Source organism: Vigna angularis, chromosome 2 (assembly GCF_016808095.1).
Source record: "Vigna angularis cultivar LongXiaoDou No.4 chromosome 2, ASM1680809v1, whole genome shotgun sequence".
NCBI lineage: Eukaryota > Viridiplantae > Streptophyta > Magnoliopsida > Fabales > Fabaceae > Vigna > Vigna angularis.
Genome location: NC_068971.1, coordinates 34146607 through 34167542, shown reverse-complemented (window position 1 = coordinate 34167542; position 20936 = coordinate 34146607). Strand labels below are relative to the sequence as shown.

Below are 20936 nucleotides of genomic sequence, written 5' to 3'. Positions count from 1 at the left end.
ATCGAGTATATGTCTAGGGGCTATATGTCCTTGGAAAAGTATAGTTATACAAATAAGAATTTTTTTTTTCAAACATTTAATCAATTATAATAAAAAAGTAATTAAAAATAAACAAAGCTTATTTAACAATTTCTTTTTTAAAAATCCAGTGGATTGCGCGGTTAAAAAACCCTGGTGTAGCACATAGCCAGATTCCTCCGTCTTCCTCGTTTTCTCTCATTATTAGCGGGTAGAACACAACACAAGGGGTACTTCTTTTTTCCTCAATATTTTTAACGAAAACGCACAACATAACCCTCATGCAATGTTCACCTGCACTGATTTTACTATATAAAAGGAACGGGAAAGATAGATTCTTGTATAAAATGATGTTCACTTCCAAATGTTGAAAGGAAGAAAATAAAGTAATTAGCGAGATACATATTTAATTTATCACCTAGCAAGAAATTTACAAAAAATTGATATAAAATATAATTTTTATCCTTATTTTATTTTATAATTTGTTGCATATGTAATCATTGAAATGTGATATTTTTTCATTTTGTTTGTTTGAAATGGGATATTTTTAATATTAATATTTATTATTTTCAAGATATAATTTTTAAGATATAAAACAATTTGTTTTCCACTTCAAAGAGCACTTTGTTTCTTTCCCCGATCAAGATAAAAATGTTATTTTATTTGATTTTACTTAAATTAAAATTTATTTTATTTTAAAAAATAATTTTCATTTTTCTCTCTTATAATTTTTTTTCTAATAAATATATTATTAATAAATATCATTTTACACTAACAAGTATATTTTGGTAATCTTATTTTCTATTAACTAAAACAAATTTTTATCTATGATCAAATTCTAGTTTAACTTTTACAAATTTCTTTTCTAAATTTATTCTTGTTTATTTCTAAATTCTTTATAAAAAAAATTATAAATTTAGTCTTAAATTCTCTTTTACAAACTTTCTTTTGATGGTCTATTCTAACTTACCTCTAAATTTTTTTTTAAAAAATTAACAATAAATTTAATATTAAATTCTCTCAATTTCATGGCCACTCTCGTCCTGCGTGAACACAGCCTCAGCCTCTTCTTCTCCCCACAAGAGACGCAACCAAGCTTTCTCCTTCACTCCCTCATCCACCGCGACCACAGCCGCCTCCGCCTCAGTTCGCTGGTCGTCGCCGCTGCCAAACCCTAGCTGGTTCATGTCCTCCTCGACGACCCTAGGCCGCCGCCAGACCCTCACCGCGCGTCTACAGCCATCCCTCGCCGGAGTCTTGATCACCTTCATCGGAGCTGGAACCACTTGCTAATCGTCGTCGATCTCGTCCTGGAAGCTTTCTATCTCGAGCTCGCCGAGGTTGCAGAGGACTACCTTAGCCACTGCCTTGGGTCGCCGCAGCTATCTCCGGCGAAGCTTCTCAGAGCTGTGGTGAGTTGATCTTATCTATACCCTAACTTCTGCTGGTGTTGTTTGGGGTAATTTGAAATGTCATTTGGTTTGTGTTTCTGATTTTTGGTTTTCGGCGAATGAACATAATACAATTTTGATTGCTCTGTATTTGTGTATGGTATTGTGTTATGCTTGTGATTGTGATTAAACTTTTGTTAAAAAGCTGACAAAATCACAGATTCAGTGCTTAATTATTTATCCGCATTCCTCTGGACACTAGAACTAGTAACTCTAAAAAGAGTTAAAAATATACCTCTAGATACAGGACTACCAGAACTAGTAAGTACCTCTAAAAATTATACCCGCCATAATATAAAAACAAGTAAGTTCCGTGATTTGGAAGAATCACATTGCTGTAAGTACCACGTCGACTAGGCCAATTTAGAGTATATAACAGGATGCAATCCTCATTTTACAAGCTGGATTTGTGGGGTTGAGTTAGACTTAAAGTCCAGTCTTAACATGATATCAAAGCTATGGTTAGAGCTTATTCTAGCGATAATGTTGGAAGTCTTATATCGACTAGAGATAATGCTAATTTAGAGTATATAAGTAGGTGCAAACCTCACCTTACAAACCGGTTTTGTGGGATTGAGTTTGGTTTAAAGTCTACTTCTTAATGCACATGATACCTATTTATAGGTAGAGAAGAGTTTCCGAGATGAGCTAAATCCCATGAGTTGAGGAAGATGTTGGGATAAACTTAAATTTTAGGGATTCATTAAAATCTTATTTTATTAGTTTTGGGTTTAGCCGTCCACTAGGCCTTCTCATGCTCGTATCACTTACAGCTTAATGTCGACTACTTGGTGATCGACCATTAAACAGTAATATAGTCTACTAAACGATCGACACATAACCCAACCGACCATTTTCTGGGTTTTCTTATGTTCGTATCATTTAGAGTTTGACGTCGACCACTTGGTGATCGACAACTAAACAGTGATGTCGCGACAAAAGTCTCGCACGACAGTTCGCATAGTTACATCAGTATATAAGGCGCTCGACATATGACGAGCGTTATCTTAAACTTAAAAGGTGTAGCGGTTAGAAGTTACCAGCTACAAATATCGGTCAATGCCATAAATCACGGGAATAACTGACCCAGTATCAGACACGATCTAGCAATTATAACTTCCAGATAGTAAACTTTGGTAACCATCCGGACTTTCAGGTAAACGGTTTATTTTACTGTTTTAAATACACAAAGCACACGAGAAAAAAGGTACGTTTTCCCCCTTAGAGAAATTAAGAGAGAGAAATTATTCTTCTTCTTCTTGATCACTTTGAACTGAAAAGATTCAAGAGATCCCTTTTCTGACTTGAGCGTCGAGTGCCTTTGCAGGTACCCAACCCATTTTCCCCTCAGAGAGCATAACACAGAAAGAGAGATATCACAGTAGCGGCGTCACAAGAAGGAGCAGTTGAGATTTGTTAGGTTCGTATCTTGGTTTCACATCCATACTGAAACATGTTCTCCTCTTGGCCTGAAGATAAGATGACGATTGAAGAGTTAGAGGCTCTGAGTGTGTTGACCTCGTTGCCCCGTCCCTTTTCTTCCCGTCAGCTTATAAACTGCCTTGAGTTCGATGACGCTGATGCGAGGGTGTTTGGTATGTGTCTTTGCTCGTTAATTTTGTAAATTGCTTTGTTGTTGCTGACTGTTCTAGGTATACCCTTGTTTTGCAGAGATAATGGGGAGAAAGGGAAGTGGCAGAAATTGGTTCCAGTCCATCGGCAATGAGAGGGCTGAAGGTGACCGCCCAGGGTCGTCTTCCAGACATGCACCTGGTCAACAACGTACCCAAGTGCAACCAACTGGTCCAGCTGTGGTGTCGGTCTCGATGGACGAAACAACGGGTGTTGAAGAGCAACCTTTGATACGAAAAAGGAGGGTGAAGGCGGTCGACGCTGGCGGAGCTGCGTCGAAGAAAAGAAAGGAGGTAGTTGATGAGACAGAGCGTCCCCTCCCACTCGGCATATGGGACCCCTCCTTTATGCTGGGCCATAAGGTCGATCTCAACCTGGACGACTCGGAGAAGAAGGTTGTAGAGAACATGACCGAGCAACAAATTGCCGACGCCATGCTGGAAATGACGACTCGGGCTCAAATGTTGGCTTGGCATATGGCCTACGCCTCTGATAGAGGTATGCTTCGGGTTGAGCTGGAGAAGGCGCGGACTCAGCTGAAAGAACTTACTGAGGCTCATGCCGGATGCGACTCAAAGCAGAAGCGTTCAGAGCAGCTCGTTAGAGAGGCTGAAGTGCTGTTGAATGAAGCCCGGAATGTCGGCCTGACCTTTAAAAAGGAGCGTGATCAAGTGTCGTGCGAGCTGGAGCAGGCCAAGAAGGCAATGGCGGCATTGATCAAGGAGAGGGATGACTGGCGGGCGGAAACCTTAGAAAGCAGAGAGCTAGTAGAAGAACTGAAGGATGCGATAATGATTGAACATACCAGGGGCTTCCGGAAGGCTCTGAGGCAAGCCGGACACTTACTGGAGGTGTCGACGGAGGGAGTGGAGTTTGACGTTCGGAAGGACGTGTATGAGGGTCAATTGAAACCTCTTAACGAAATTCCTGAAGATGCCTTCATGGACGTGGAAGAGGATGAAGAGGTGATTGCGAACGATAGGCCTGAGGAAGCGGCCGCCGTGGATGAACCGGCTGTGGAGACTGTCGGAGATGCTGCTGGCGACACGCCTAATATTGTAATAGACTAGGATCTTACATGGGGATGTAAATGTAAACATAGATGTTTGTTTGAATGTTGAACTTGATTTCTTTGAAATTTTGACGACTATGAACTTTGTAAATTGTTTAAGTGTTCGTGGATGTTGTGAACTTTCTTTGTAACGAGTTACGTGTTGAATATTTGTCTGAATGAACGAAATGTGCTGAACATGCGTCTGAATGAACGAATGTGGAAAAGGATGATCGACTAAGAAGATCATATCTTTAGTGTCGATGTCGGGCGTGTGAATAGCGCCGCGTGTGACCGTCGAGGGTGAGGGTCGAGTAGGGGAATACCGGGTGTTCATGGGAGAACAGTTACCCGTGGGAGTGTATCCCGAATGGACTGGGTGTTCAAGGGAGAACAGCTACCTATCCCGAATGGACTGGGTGTTCAAGGGAGAACAACTACCAGTGGGAGTGTATCCCGAACGGACTGGGTGTTCAAGGGAGAACAGCTACCAGTGGGAGTATTTCCAAGGCGTTCGGAAGTGGACGTACTTGGGGCGATCAACGATGACCCTGGGACTCGACATGCGAGAAATTATATATGAACTGAAATGATAATAATAATGAAATATACTTCTTATTTGAAACTGCAATGAGTAATGTGTCAGCAAAAAATGAATGCTAACTGAAATAATATTTAAGATGAGTAGCATTCCACGTGTTGGGAATGGGCTGTCCGTCGAGGAGTTGGAGGCGGTATGCACCATTCGCCATGTCCTCGACGATGCGGAATGGGCCTTCCCAGTTGGCAGTTAGTTTGCCGTGCGCTCGATTCTTCCTAGCTTCTCCTCGTTTTCGCCAGACCAGATCGCCACTTTTGAACGCTCTGGGTTTGACCTTGGTGTTGTAACAGCGAGATAGCATTCGCTTTTGTGCCTCTGCGCGGACGGTAGCGACCTCTCGACGCTCAGGAAGAATGTCGAGATTCACCCGTATCTATTCGTCATTAAGCGTCATATCAGTGATATTCCGTCTTAACGAGGGTTCGCCGACCTCGACCGGGAGCATGGCATCATGGCCATAAGTCAGGTTGAATGGTGTGTCCCCTGTGGATCCGTGTGGAGTGCACCGATATGCCCACAAGACCTCTGGTAGCTCTTCTACCCACAACCCTTTGGCTTCGCCGAGTCGCTTTTTTAACTCAGTAAGTATGGCTTTGTTTGCGGCCTCGGCTTGGCCGTTCGTTTGAGGATGCTCGACCGAGGAGGTGACGTGTTTGATGCCCAAACTGCTGAGGAATGCCTCTAGTTTGCGTTCGACGAACTGGCGACCGTTGTCCGTAATGATCTTCTGCGGTAGGCCGAATCGATAGATCAGGCGCCAGATGAACTTCTGCACTCGCTGAGCACTGATGACGGACAACGGCTCAGCCTCTATCCATTCTGTGAAATAGTCGACCGCCACGAGGAGGAACTTGTTCTGTGCTTTGGCAAGGGGTAAAGGTCCAACTATGTCGAGACCCCATTGAGCGAAGGGCCAGGGAGAAATGATACCATGGAAGTCTTCGGGAGGTGCGTGGATGTCGTGATCGTGGGCTTGACAGGAGATACACTTCTTGATGAACGTCTCACAATCTCGGTCGAGCGTAGGCCAGTAATATCCTGCGCGGAGTATGCGTGCTCTGAGCATTCGCTTACCCGAATGAAATCCGCATATGCCTGTGTGCAGCTCGCGCAAGACATAGTCGGCTTCCTCCTCTGATATGCATTTCAAAAGAGGAGTACTGTGGCCGCGGCGGTATAGGTCGTCGCCTATGCACAAAAAATGCGCAATTCGTTTTGAATCAGTCAGACTAATGCTCTCTCCCTGTTCCTGTTGCACCATTAGAGCCTTGATCTTCTGCCGCCAGTCTGTTGCCGGTGTCGACATATCGGTGACGAAAGCTTCCACGACTGGATGGTCGAGCGACATCTTGATGATTGATGATAGCTGTGCTCTCTCCTTAGAGTGAGTTAACTTAGACAAGAGATCTGCTCTTGTGTTTTGCTCCCTGGGTACATGGACGATGTTAACCTCGGCGAAGTTTTGAAGTAGAGTCTGAGCTTTGTGGAAATAGCGCAGTAACTGATTATCTTTAACCTGATAAGTTCCGTTCACGTGGCCGACCACTAACTTTGAATCCATCCGACACTCTAGACGAGGGACCGCGAGCTCTTTGGCTAAGGATAGACCAGCAATCAAGGCTTCGTACTCGGCCTGGTTGTTGCTAGCAGAAAATTTGAATGTGATGACTTGCTCTATGACTAAACCATCTGGTCCTTCTAGGACAACCCCGACTCCTCCCCCTTTTGTCGGAGGATCCATCTACGTTGAGGAGCCACTTTGGTGTTGAGTCATCAGGTGCGGGTATTAATTCAGCTGCAAAATCCGCCAAATGCTGACCCTTGACGGACCCCCGCGACTTATAACGTAATCCGAACTCGGAAAGCTCCACTGACCAAGAGACCATCCGTCCTGCTAAGTCAGGCTTGCGGAGGATCTTGGCGATCGGGTGATCGGTCCGGACTACTACTTGGTGGCTCTGGAAATACGGTCGGAGTCGACGCGAAGCTGTGAGTAGGGCCAGCGCGATTTTCTCGATGCGAGAATATCTTTCTTCCGCCCCCTGTAGCGTACGGCTGGTGAAGTATATTAACTTGAGGGAGGGTGCTTCTTGTATTAAGGCAGCGCTGACGGCTTGGTGGGATGCTGCGATATACAGCTGTAAGTCGGACCCAGCGTCCGGTCTAGCCATAATTGGAGGACTAGTGAGAATGTGTTTGACAGTGCTGAATGCTGTTTCACAATCACCATCCCAGTGTCGTGTGGTGCCCTTCTTCATGTTCTTCAGGATGGGCTTGATGTGTTCGACTAGCTTCGGAATGAAACAAGAGAGGGCTGTGAGTCTACCAACTAGACGTTGTACCTCCCTGAGGGTTGTTGGGGCTGCCATGTCGAGTATGGCTTTGCACTTGTCGGGGTTGGCTTCGATGCCTCGACGAGTAAGCATGAAACCTAGAAACTTACCCGCAGGGACTCCGAAGGTGCACTTGGAAGGGTTAAGGCGCATGCTGTACCTTCTGATTTGGCCGAATACTTCTTTTAAGTCTTGCAGGTGTTGTTCCACAGAATTGCTCCTGATTACCATGTCGTCGACATAGACGTCCATGCATTGTCTTATCTGATGATGGAAAACTTTATTCATGAGGCGTTGATAAGTAGCCCTGGCATTCTTTAAACCGAACGACATTACTTCATAACAGTAATTAGCGCGTTCAGTAATGAAGGCTGTTTTGCTCTGATCGGACGCGTACATGGGGATTTGGTTGTATCCCGAGTATGCGTCGAGGAAGCTGAGTATAACATGACCGGAGGCTACCAACCGATCGATGCTAGGCAAGGGATATGAATCTTTAGGGCACACTTTGTTGAGGTCGGTGAAGTCGACGCACATTCTCCACTGGCCGTTCGACTTCTTGACCATGACGACGTTCGACAACCACGTAGTGTAATTTAACTCTCTGATGAACTGGGCGTTCATCAACTTCTCGATCTCAACCTGAATGGCTTTGCGCTTCTCTTCTCCGAACCGTCGCTTCTTTTGCGTGACAGGGCGTGCCTCTCTGAAGATGGACAACTTATGGGCCATGACTCCGGGGTGGATTCCTGGCATATCGGAGGTCGTCCACGCGAACAAGTCTGCGTTGGTCCGGAGCAGACGTCTCAGATCCTGTTCATCCTTCAAAGCGAGGTCCCCGCCAAAGTTTGTGGTTTTGGAGCCGTCCGCTGCCAATGAAAGGAACTTGACATCGCCTTGTGGATGGAGACGCTCGTCTATGTTAGTTCGGGGGTCCAAGTCGACCGCCGCTGTTTCAGCTCCTTTCGCCCTTTTGGTTGGTACAAAAGGGGTGACTTTAAGCCCGACAACATAACACTGTCGAGCCGTTCGCTGATCCGCTCTTACGGTGCAAATGGTGCCACGTTCCGTGGGAAACTTCATGGCCAGGTGAGGGGTGGACACAATGGCTCCAAATGCATTCAAACAAGGTCGCCATAACAAGGTGTTGTATGATGTGTTGGCCTCGACCAACAGAAAGCGGACTCTAAGTTCCGGTGCCTCCTGACCCGTTCCCAGGCGCGTTCGTAGGTCGAGGTACCCCCGGGTGTCGAGTCTTTCCCCTGAAAAGCCTACAATTTGCTCGTTGAAAGGAGCAATGAGGTCCTCTGATAGATCCATCTTTTTGAAGGTGGACCAGTATAGGATGTTGACCGAACTCCCCTGATCGACGAGTACCTTGCTGACGTCGTATCGAGCTATTTCGGCCATGATGACCATGGGATCATCGTGATCAGGGTCGGGCGCATGGAAATCTGCATTGGTGAAGGTAATATCAGGAATTGACCGAGGTTGTCGATCCACCATGTGTACCGACTTCAACTGTCTTAGATGTCGTTTCCTGGCGGAGGATGACACTCCCCCCCGGCGAAACCACCCGATATGGTGTCGATTCGACCTCGGACTGAACGTTCTCTCTCCGTTCGTCGGGGTTGGCTGCGCGATCGCCTGCGGCGTCGGTCATCCCGAGGAGGTGATCGCTCGGGGCTCCGTCTGGAGGGATCCTTACGGTGAGGAGTTGTGGCTCTGGTGGAGATTCTGTCCTTAACGTAGTTCTGGAGGTAGCCTGCTCGGATGAGTCGCTCCAGCTCGTCCTTCACCAAGTTGCATTCTTCCGTATCATGCCCATGATTCATGTGGAGGCGGCAGGCCTTGCTGCTGTCCGCGTTCTTGGGAGTAGCTCTTCGCCGCACAGTTAGGAGTTCGGCGTGCAAAGCCTCCTCAAGCACCTTTGCTCTGGGTGCGTTGAGGGTCGCGTAGCGATCGTACTTAGACGTCCACCCTGACTCTTTTCGGGGCGGTCGGTCTGATTTATAGTCGTTGGTCGGTCGTTTGGCGGGTTTCTTAGCATCATGGTTGGAGGTATCCTGCTGCTGCTTCTTCCGAGAATTCCGAAGATCCTCGATGCGGATGAACTTTGCAATTGTGGATTGCAGTTCTTCCATAGATGTTGGAGGGTCAGCATATAATTGTTCCGCAAAATATCCTGGCCTTAAGCACGAGGGTAGATTGCTGATGATGAAGGTGTGATTGATATCTTTCACACGCCGGGCCGTCTCGTTGTATCGTTGCATGAACGGTTTTAGGGTTTCATCCTTCTCCTGCTTGGTATTCACAAGCTCAGCAGCAGTCATCTCCGATTTTCTGTTGGTTGCGTACTGTTTTCGGAACAGAGTTTCGATTGTCGCAAAACAATCTACTGAATTCCGTGGAAGAGTGTGGAACCACTCCAAGGCCTCATCCTTAAGGGATAAGGAGAAAGCTCTGCAAATGACGGGGTCATTGTCTGTGTAGAACGCCATGGCGTCTATAAAGTTACGCAGGTGATTGTCGGGATCGGCGGAGCCATCATAACGGTCCAATGCTGGGGGAGGTTTATCTGGCATGTGCGCTTGCATGATGGTCTCCGTGAACGGGAGCAAGTTGGTGAGACGCATGGAAGGAGGACCTTTCTTGCCCCCGCCAAATGGGTCAGACGACCCTCCATGGTGGCTCCCTTCATTATTGTCATGCCGATTAGAGGCTGACAATTCTGGCGGTGGTTGTTGCACCCTCAGTGCCGCCAGCTCCTCTGCCTGCTTGCGCTGGAGTTCTTGCTGCTCCCGTATAGTTTGTGCTTGTGCCTCGATCTGTGTCTGCAGCTGCTGGATCAAATCGCGAGTGTTGAAGTCTTCCATAGCTCCGGTGGTCGTCGTTGGGATATCAAATCTCGGCCCCACGGTGGGCGCCAAAATGTTTCAGTATGGATGTGAAACCGAGATACAAACCTAACAAATCTCAACTGCTCCTTCCTGTGACGCCGCTACTGTGATATCTCTCTTTCTGTGTTATGCTCTCTGAGGGGAAAATGGGCTGGGTACCTGCAAAGGCACTCCGACGCTCAAGTCAGAAAAGGGATCTCTTGAATCTTTTCAGTTCAAAGTGATCAAGAAGAAGAATAATTTCTCTCTCTTAATTTCTCTAAGGGGAAAAACGTACCTTTTTTCTCGTGTGCTTTGTGTATTTAAAACAGTAAAATAAACCGTTTACCTGAAAGTCCGGATGGTTACCGAAGTTTACTATCTGGTAGTTATAATTGCTAGATCGTGTCTGATACTGGGTCAGTTATTCCCGTGATTTATGGCATTGACCGATATTCGTAACTGGTAACTTCTAACCGCTACACCTTTTAAGTTTAAGATATCGCTCGTCATATGTCGACCGCCTTATATACTGATGTAACTATGCGAACTGTCGTGCGAGACTTTTGTCGCGACATCACTGTTTAGTTGTCGATCACCAAGTGGTCGACGTCAAACTCTAAATGATATGAACATAAGAAAACCCAGAAAATGGTCGGTTGGGTTATGTGTCGATCGTTTAGTAGACTATATTACTGTTTAATGGTCGATCACCAAGTAGTCGACATTAAGCTGTAAGTGATACGAGCATGAGAAGGCCTAGTGGACGGTCGGTTGGGTTATTTGTCGACCGTTAAGTGGACTCAGGTATCCTACGGTACAGTAATATTTGATTTGATTTTGATAGAGATAAAATAGATATAGGTAGTTTTGATTTTCCTTTTATTTAGGAGAATATTATTTTATTTTATAAGATATAGATAGATTAAGAGATTTTATTTTTAAGATAGTTGATATTTTATTTTTATTCCTCGTAATATTGTAAGTGTTATGGCTATTTAAAGCCCTTCAATTATAATGAATAATAAGACTCAATTTCAAGAAATTATTTGAGTGTGTGTATTGTGAGATTTTCCCAACAGTGGTATCAGAGCCGATGGTTTCTCTTGGTGACTGGCTCAGACGAGTATAATGATCCCTATACCGAAAGTCTTCCTGGAAAAGGGTATCCAGGTAAGTTCCGTTAAGATACGGCGGTTGGAGAGGGCTACTCATAGTTGGGGTTGGTTGGGAATGCTTCCGCTGGAAGGGGAATTTAAAAATTTGAAGGAGAAAGTGGTAGATCAACTCGGCAGAAATGGAGAGTCGCTGCCTGCCAGTCGAGTTGTGGAGAAGAGTTTGAAATCATTGATAGATGATTTCGAGAGTTTTGTGTGCGTCGTCGAGGAGTCGAAGGACCTATCAAAGCTCATGGTTGAAGATTTTGATCAGGTTTTGGAGGCGTACCGACAGCGGAAATTTTAGCCACTAGTTCAAGTGCTTCAGGAAAAGTTTCACCTGAAGGGGAGCCTACTGAAGGAAGGAAGAATTTAAGTTTATGAGGGAGTTTGTTGGGATAAACTTAAATTTTAGGGATTCATTAAAATCTTATTTTATTAGTTTTGGGTTTAGTAATATTTGATTTGATTTTGATAGAGATAAAATAGATATAGGTAGTTTTGATTTTCTTTTTATTTAGGAGAGTATTATTTTATTTTATAAGATAGAGATAGATTAGGTGGATTTTATTTTAAGTTAGTTGATATTCTATTGTTAGTTTTTATTATTTGTACTTGGTTCAAGGCCCTATTTGCACCTATTTAAAGGTTGTCAAGGTTCAATGAAAAATAACTCCAGTGAATTGAAGAGTATTATTATTTATGTGGGTCACGTTTTTCCCAACAGAAGACTCCCTGCACCACATTGTGGCTGAAAGCTAGCAAAGACCTCGTGATACTTGCGGTTGCAATTATTGGGGATTGTCAAATAACAAGTTTGTTTTAATGAGTTCGGCCAACAAACAAGCTTGGCCAACACGAAGAGAGACAATGATGACTTTTGCAATATATATATATATATATATATTTATAACACAGGTTTTATAACAATCACATATTGTAAAAGATAAAAAAGAAAGATTGAAAGAATAAAATCCCGAGTCTGATGTTTGGTTAAGCAGAGGGTTTGAGTTCATTTCTAGGATAATTGCAGATGTGTATCTGAGAATCGAGATTGGGGAAAGAATTGAATCCTGAAATTTGAAAAAATACGGAGTATTTTGTTTGATTGGTGAAAGTTTGAATGTCCCTTTGTTTGAGGGGAGGATGTTGGGTATAAACAAAGTCCCACATCGGATAAAATACGAAATAGACATAGGTTTATATGCACATAAGATACTTTCCTTAGTAAGAAGTCTTTTGGAGTGGTACCTGTTAAAATGTATTATGTTTATGTTGTTGTTTGATGTTGTTTGTGTGTGTACCCAACTTGAGAAGTGGGTTATATTGTGTCATTGTGTTCTGTCATGGTATTCTATATATATATATATATAGAATACCATAACCTTGTAACTTACACTTTTCATATATGAATAAAATGTCTTAGTGTTTTAACATGGTATCAAGAGCCAGACCCAGTGTGCCACTGCTGTAGCCGCCAGTTTCCGCCGCCGCCGATGCTATCACTGTCGCCACCGCCGCCGTCCGCCGCCGCCGTTTGTCAGGCAAAGTTGAGGGTTAGGTTCGCCTAGAGAAGCGCGACCCAACCCTGGTGGCCGCTTCCTCAGAAACCTCCACACGCTCCTCCACGCGCAGCTTCTCTCCGATCTACGCCGGCCACCGTCACGGTTTTGACTGGTGACCAGCAGATCTGGACCGTCTTCTCGAGCGACGGCCAACCTCGTCGGAGTCAAGAGCAGACTCCTCTTCACGCGCCGCTACGCGCCACCTATCTCCATCAAGTTCCCGGCGCGTGGTCCTCACGTGCCGCCTGTTTCCGGCGATTCTCCGGCGCGTGTTCCTCACGCGCAGTCTTCTCTGTATTGGGTCGACACTGTGCCGTTGCAGACAGTTTTGTCGTAGCTTCCTCAGCGTGTTTTGGCCCTTGCTTCGCTTGTTTGGTAGTTGTTGTTTGCACCTAGGGTTTTCTCTCTTAAATTTCACATTGATGAGCTTCATTTCTTAGTATGGTTGAAGAGGGATTCTGATTTCCCATAGTCATAAGACCTTGTTTCTTTTTGGATCCTACTCACAAATCTAGAATGACATCGTCTACTAAAACTAATTTCTCCTTATCTGCCACTTCAAGGAACGGAGCTAATGGAGGATGCCATAGTAGTCGAAGTGGGTATGTGCAATGTTCAAATGAAGAGTATCAAGAATTTTTGAGATACAAGTTTGAGAAATCCACTGGCCATTGTCAGTTTCCTTTAGTGCCAAGTGTGTCAAGTGTACGTATCTCACAATCTGCGGAATGTCAAGGTTCATGGATTCTTGATTCAGGTGCCTCAAATCATTTGTCTGGTAACACTCGTTTGTTTTCCTCCATTACCTCTCAAAAAGTTCCTCAGTTAGTTACTATTGCCAATGGATCCAAATTGACATCTCAAGGAATCGGCAAAGTGTCTTTATCTCCCTCACTGAACTTAAATTCTGTTTTGTATATTCCTCATTGTCCTTATAACTTAATGTCCGTGAGTCAATTGACACGTTCATTAAATTGTTCTATAACCTTTACTGCTACTTCCTTTGTCATACAGGAACATGGTACGGGTCGTCGAATTGGAGAAGGATATGAGTCAAGAGGATTGTATTTCCTAAAACCTACCTCTTTTGTTTCTTGCATTTCAACTTCATCTCCTAAAATTTTACATGATCGTTTGGGTCACCCAAATTTGTCTAAGCTGAAGTTGATGGTTCCAAGTCTTAAACACATTCCTGTCTTAGATTGTGAGTCTTGTCAGTTAGGAAAACATGTTAGATCTTCTTATCCAAAGAAATCTGAGACACGATGTAAGTCTATTTTTTCTACCATTCACTCTGATATTTGGGGACCGAGTCGGGTTACTTCCTTTGGTTTTAACTATTTTGTAACCTTCATTGATGAATTTTCTCGATGTACGTGGGTTTATCTTATGAAAGAGAGATCTGAACTTTTAGCCATTTTTATGTCCTTTGTTAATGAAATTCAAAATCAATTTGGAAAGACAATTAAAATTCTCAGAAGTGATAATGCTAAGGAATATTTTTCTGCTGCATTTTCTTCATTTTTATCTTCCAAAGGAATTTTACATCAATCAACATGTCCTCACACTCCACAACAAAATGGCATAGCTGAGAGAAAGAATAGACATCTTATTGAAACAGCACGTTCCCTGATGTTAAATACTAATGTTCCTGTTCATCATTGGGGGGATGCAATCCTCACTGCCTGTTTTCAAATCAATAGGATGCCGTCTTCCTCTCTTGAGAATAAAGTTCCTTATTCTGTTATTTTTCCAAATGACGCCCTATATCATATTCCCCCACGTGTATTTGGGTGTACATGTTTTGTCCATAATGTTTCTCCTGGTCTTGATAAACTTTCTCCCAAGTCTATTAAATGTGTCTTTTTGGGATATTCTCGCATTCAGAAAGGATATAGATGTTATTCTCCCTCCACAAGAAGGTATTATATGTCTTCTGATGTCACCTTTTTTGAGGATACACCCTTCTTCTTGTCTTCCAAGGAGTATCCTTCATTTGTTGAAGAGATGCTTCCTATACCATTATGTGATCCCTTGGTCATTCCCGCTTCTCCATCTTCAGCTTAAACTCAGAATGCACAAGATATTGTTGAACCACCTTCCTCCGTGCCTGAAGATCCTCGAGACTCAGCTCCTTCTCCATCAGATTCTCAGACCATGGATCCTTCATCCTCCTCGTCCTCTCTTGACTCAAATCAGGCTTGGCCTATTGCTCTTCGAAAAGGTATTCGATCTACTCGAAATCCTTATCCTGTTTATAATTTTTTAAGTTACCATCGTCTGTCTCCTACATATTTCTCCTTTGTTTCCTTCCTTTCTAACATCAAAGTTCCTAATAATGTTCATGAGGCACTTGATCACCCTGGATGGCGACAAGCCATGATTGATGAAATGCAGGCACTTGACAAAAGTGGCACTTGGGACCTTGTACCTCTTCCTCCTGATAAGAAACCCGTGGGATGCAGATGGGTATATGCTATTAAAGTTGGTCCTACTGGTGCCATTGATCGTCTTAAAGCTCGTCTAGTCGCAAAGAGATATACTCAGGTTTATGGTCTCGACTATTGTGATACTTTTTCTCCGGTGGCCAAAATCAGTAGTGTTCGTCTATTTCTTGCCATGGCTGCCATTAGACAATGGCCACTTCACCAATTGGATATTAAAAATGCCTTTCTTCATGGTGATCTGGAAGAGGAGATATACATGGAGCAATCTCCTGGATTTAGTTGTGTTGCTCAGGGGGAGTCTAAGTTAGTTTGTAAATTACGTCGTTCACTCTACGGTTTGAAACAATCACCTCGAGCTTGGTTTGGTAAATTTAGCCATGTTGTGCAATAATTCGGATTAAAACGATGTGAAGCAGATCATTCAGTGTTTTATGGGCATTCTACTCCTGATAAATGTGTTTATCTAATGGTTTATGTTGATGATATTGTAATTACAGGAAATGATGTTGCGAGAATTGCTCAATTAAAGGATCCTTTGTTCAACCACTTTCAAACCAAAGACTTAGGTCGGTTGAAATACTTCCTTGGTATTGAAGTGGCACAATCAAAAGAAGGAGTCATCATTTCACAAAGAAAATATGCCCTGGATATTTTGGAGGAAACAGGTCTGACAGATTGCAAGCCCATTGATAGTCCTATGGACTCAAATAAAAAGTTAATGAAAGACCATGGTGAACCTTTCTCAGATCTAGAAAGATACAGAAGGTTGGTTGGAAAACTAATATATCTCACCATAACAAGACCTGATCTTTCTTATCCAGTGGGAGTTATGAGCCAATTTATGCAAAATCCTCATATTGATCATTGGAATGCCGTGGTACGCATCCTTAGATATGTAAAAGGGAATCCAGGTCATGGACCATTGTATGAGAACAAGGGAAGTACTGAGTTAGAAGGATATTGTGATGCAGATTGGGCTGGTTGTCCGAATGATCGAAGATCTACTACAGGATATTGTGTACTCCTTGGAGGGAACCTTGTATCATGGAAAAGCAAGAAACAAAGTGTTGTTGCTCGATCTAGTGCAGAAGCTGAATACCGATCTATGGCCATAGCTACATGTGAACTTATATGGATCAAACAACTCCTTCAAGAATTAAAATTCTGTGAAAACAAGCCTATGAAGTTGTATTGTGATAACCAAGCAGCTCTTCACATTGCCTCCAATCCAGTGTTCCATGAGAGAACAAAACATATAGAAATTGATTGTCATTTCATCAGAGAGAAGTTATTGTCCAAGGATCTCATTACAGAATTTGTCAATTCTAATGAACAATTTGCAGATATTTTTACTAAGTCTTTAAGAGGGCCTAGGATTCAGTTTATATGTTCCAAGCTTGGTGCATATGATTTATATGCTCCAGCTTGAGGGGAAGTGTTAAAATGTATTATGTTTATGTTGTTGTTTGATGTTGTTTGTGTGTACCCAACTTGAGAAGTGGGTTATATTGTGTCATTGTGTTCTGTCATGGTATTCTATATATATATATATATAGAATACCATAACCTTGTAACTTACACTTTTCATATATGAATAAAATGTCTTAGTGTTTTAACAGTACCAAAAACAAATCCATGAGGGCTTGAGTCAAAGCGGACAATATCTTATCCGTGTGGTGATCTATGGATATGTGTGTATATTAAACCTACACAACAATGACTCCATTTCAATTGTGAGAGATGGCTTTTAATTGTTGAAATTTTCCTTCTCTACCAATGCATACATATTTTGTTTCTTAATTTGAGTCTATCACTGTCTTATATGTTTGCATCTAGTTGGACCACTTTGCACAAGCTGTTTTACAATGATGGAAGTTTTTGAATCAAAATATAGTGATGTAGCTTGAATTATATGAGAAATGCGTAGTTACTAGAGATGATATATATGGGTCTATCATCATACAAGTTGAAATGTTCATTTACATACATGGTAATTTAGTCTGAAGTATTTAGATCACCGTTCAATTCTTATTGCCGCTTATCTATTTTCCAAACTTTTACTATGTATATTTGGTTTCACGTTTCTAGGCCCAATTGCAGGATATAGTTACGAACACAGCACATAGGGTTTATTGTGTTGTGTTGAAATATGGAGGGTGCTCGACGACTACAGGGACAATCTATAGCAGTTTTCAATGAAGGAATTGGATTACTCCTTTTCCGCTGGTCGGCTCTTCAAACTGCTGTCGAGAACGAATGGGGTGGCCGTGAGTCCCGTGTCAAAGCCGATCAACTTGTCACTGATATTCTTTCGTGGTTCACTCAATTCAAAGGTATATCAATTGACGCAACAAAAGACAATTCAATTCCGGAAACTCTTTTAATTTTTTGTTTTTAATTGTTTTGATGGATGTGTTCCAGAGCCACTGTACATTGATGACTTAGAAGACATACTGGATCAAGGTATGCTTTCTCTCAATGTGGAGGTCGAAGATGGCAGTATTGAAGAGGTATACATTTTCTTTTTCATTTTTTTAATATGTTTGTTTTGTTATATTCACTTGTTCTTATTTTTTTTATGATTATTTAGGTAGCTGAGAAATTAATGGTTATGCATGAAGAATTCTTGGACGGAAATTTTAGTTCTTTTGAAAATCTTAGGAAAGCCAATCTCGAGCAAGCAACTCGTCCTCACACAGCGCAGGTACATTAGTGATACAGTATGTGCACAATAAAATTTTACTATTTTTTTAATATCATATTTATAGGGTTCTATACTGGTTTAATTTTACTATTTTTTGATATCATATTCACAAATATGAAGTCATAACTATTGTGTGCCTCAATGCAAAATCTCATCTAGTACATCTATTTTCCCCTCTCACTACCTTTCAATTTCAAGTCTTGAAACCTTGCTTAGTTACTGGAGCAGCCACTAATTTTTTGTATTTATATGGGTACCTCTCCATTTGCATTTCACCATCTTCACTCCAACGGAACACTTTCTTATCAATCCAGGTCAGTCTCTGGGTTTCCTACCTTTTATCTTGAAACTGTTTCCCCTTAAAAGACATGGAAATCCTGTGAATTTTCTTTTTGATTTTGAACTCCTTTGCTTGAAACCAGCGATTGCATGTAACTTGATCATTTAAAAAATGTATTAAATCAGATTATTTGTTAAGGTTAGCGGGGTACGAGGTTTAATTTTATATAATATACAGAAATATGTATATAAGTAATTTTCAGGCATTTTACTCATTTTATATGGAAAATTGAACCATTTAGCCTTTGTTGTAAGATGTGTAATTCTCTTGGTTAATGCTTCAAATAGAAGTGCTTGAATAATGTTATTTTTTAAAATTTCTGGTTGTTTGGGTTATGCGTTTTACAAAGAGGAGTGTCTCTTAGAGACCTAGTTAGATATTATTCCAAATATATGATTTTGATCATGATCCCTAGTCATCCTAGGAGAGCTCCTGGATGAAATTTTAGGAAACTGTATCTATAATGGTTCTTTTTGAAATTCATTCAGCAAGCTTTTTTGTTAAAACACATTATTTAAACATGTACAAGTTAAATGAAATGCCAAGTTTGTGTTTTTACTATAACCAAATCCTCTTTACATTTCGTGGTTTTGGTGGGGACAATGAACACTTGATTTAATCTGAACAGTGTTTGCAAAACAGGTTTTTCTTGAATGTCTTAAATGTAAAAAGGAATGGGCAAGGTTTACAGGTTCTATGCTAGTTTAATTTAGGGTGGTTCAATTTCTACATGATGGGTATTATTCACAAATATCAAGTCATAGCTGCTGTTGTGTGCCTCAATGTAAAATGTGATCTAGTTTATTGCTGTTGTTACATACGTTTACAGAGCATGCTTTTGCTTGATTTGTACATATTTCTCCTTTTTTATGTACAACCAGGAAAAAATTGTCTTATCTTCCTCTTTACTTGAATTTGAATGCTTTAATAATAATGTTTGGCGTTTAACCAAATAACAATTGGATGATCTTCCAGTTTCGTTGAATTTGAAAATGGTAGACGTTTTTTTATGTTTTAGATTGTAAATGATGGTGAAGATGACAGTGACGAAGATGGTGGTGATGAAACCATGAGTGTAGATTGTAATTCTTCAAGCATGAATACGGAGATTCCGAGATCTTATTCAAACAATAATTCAGTTAATGAGCCCCGGCCGAATGTTTCGGGCGGAGCAGATGATGGATGGGCTGTAGTTTCAAACAGAAGAAATAAGGGGAGGAAAAATTAGATAAAAAAATATCTATTGTTTTTTCAAAGTTTTGTTTCAAGCGGGGTAGTCCTTATACTTTTTGAGGTTTTGCAGAATATCTTAAGGATTTAGAAAAAATAGTTATCCCGGTTATATGCATTGGAAAATCGTACGTTATGTTTTATACATTTTTTTTGCCTTGTGGTTTCATTTTATGTGATCAAGCCGGGCCAGTTTCCGGATTTCGTACCTTTTACCTTGAAACTGTTAACCTTAAAAGACTTGGAAATCCTGAGAATTTTCTTTTTGATTTTGAACTCCTTTGGCCGAAACCAGCGATTGAATGTAACTTGATCATTATAAAAAAGTGTATTAAATCATATTATTTATTAAGGTTAGCAGGGTACGAGGTTTAATTTTATGTAATGTACAAGTCTGTATATAAATAATTTTCATATGGTAAATTGAACCATTTAGACTGTGTAAGATGTGTAATTCTTAGTTAATGCTTCAAAGAGAAATGCTTGAATAATGTTATTTTTTAAAATTTCTGGTTGTTTGAGATATGCTTCTACAAAGAGGAGTGTCTCTTAGAGACCTAGTGATATATTGTTCCAAATATGATTTTGATCATGATCCCTAGAACTCAGAGGAGGCGAACGAGAAGACACAGAACTAGGAACAACAGATTTATATGTGTCAACAAGATATTGAAAGACTCAAAGGTTGTCTTTTGGTTTCAAAGGAGAAGTCTTTGGAATCAGAGAAAAAGAACAGAGTATCTAAAAGGAAACAGAAGCAAAGAAAGAGAGAGAAAGCTTATAGAAGAAAAAGAAAAGGTTCTTCCGTAAACTCTACTCATAAGGGGAGGAACGACCATGATAACTAGTAAAAGAAGAATGGGAGGGAATATGCTTGGTTTTGGAGTGGAGAACAGGGTTGGATACCAGCATAACAACACTGAGATTACCACAGAAAACTATGAGAACTTTGTGTGACAGAAAACAATTTTTGGGGGTGTTTCAAAAGTAATTTTCTAATTCGGAAAATATATTTTGGAATTTTTTTTATTTTGGATTGAATTTTCTCAGAGGTACTTTTAGATCTGAAAATACCTTTTCAAAAAATTGAAATAAAAAAATAATTCCAGAATAAATGTTTCGAAATATATTTTTAGATCTGAAAATAATTTATGAAAAACTTTTTAATTTTTTTTATTCTAAAATAATCATTTTGGATTTGGAAATTTTTTTCAGTAAATTCAGAAAGTATAAAAAATAAAGAGGTGTAGAAATTTTTATTATAGTTTTAATAAGGAGTATTTTAGGCTTTACAACATTTATGGGGGTGCAGGGAAGAAAGAAGAAAGTCCCACTTGCACTTCTTATTCATTTCACACACCCACAAATATACTATTCCTGCACCGCGTTTTTCAATAAGCACACACTATACTTGATTTTAGTTTTTTTTTTCTTTTTTTTTTTGGGTTAGACTTTTGATTTATTCTTTTGGGTGTTCCCTCCACCATTCCAAGTTTTTCTGTACCTTTCTACTATTTTCTTTTATTTC

The 20936-nt window shown here is 41.3% G+C and overlaps 3 protein-coding genes across 6 annotated transcripts; 2 read left to right on the top strand and 1 right to left on the bottom strand.

Moving 5' to 3' along the window:
* Positions 1-1036: 1036 nt before the first annotated feature.
* On the top strand, positions 1037-19616 carry LOC108328924 (uncharacterized). Of its 4 annotated transcripts, none has more exons than XM_017562831.2 (5): positions 1039-1430; positions 17235-17467; positions 17556-17644; positions 17725-17838; positions 19197-19616. In XM_017562831.2, exons 2-5 carry the CDS (start codon positions 17284-17286, stop codon positions 19404-19406), a joined length of 597 nt encoding a protein of 198 aa, XP_017418320.1. In that variant the 5' UTR covers positions 1039-1430; positions 17235-17283; the 3' UTR covers positions 19407-19616. The 4 variants fall into 4 exon arrangements, with proteins under 4 accessions (XP_017418318.1, XP_017418320.1, XP_017418321.1 ...); XM_017562832.2 differs by having other exon boundaries at positions 17223-17467; XM_052872290.1 differs by lacking the exon at positions 1039-1430 and adding an exon at positions 4189-10772.
* Positions 8613-9962, bottom strand: LOC108327512 (uncharacterized). Its single transcript, XM_017561206.1, has one exon. It carries the CDS (start codon positions 9960-9962, stop codon positions 8613-8615), a length of 1350 nt encoding a protein of 449 aa, XP_017416695.1.
* Positions 15601-16563, top strand: LOC128195207 (uncharacterized mitochondrial protein AtMg00810-like). Its single transcript, XM_052872291.1, has one exon. It carries the CDS (start codon positions 15601-15603, stop codon positions 16561-16563), a length of 963 nt encoding a protein of 320 aa, XP_052728251.1.
* Positions 19617-20936: the final 1320 nt, after the last annotated feature.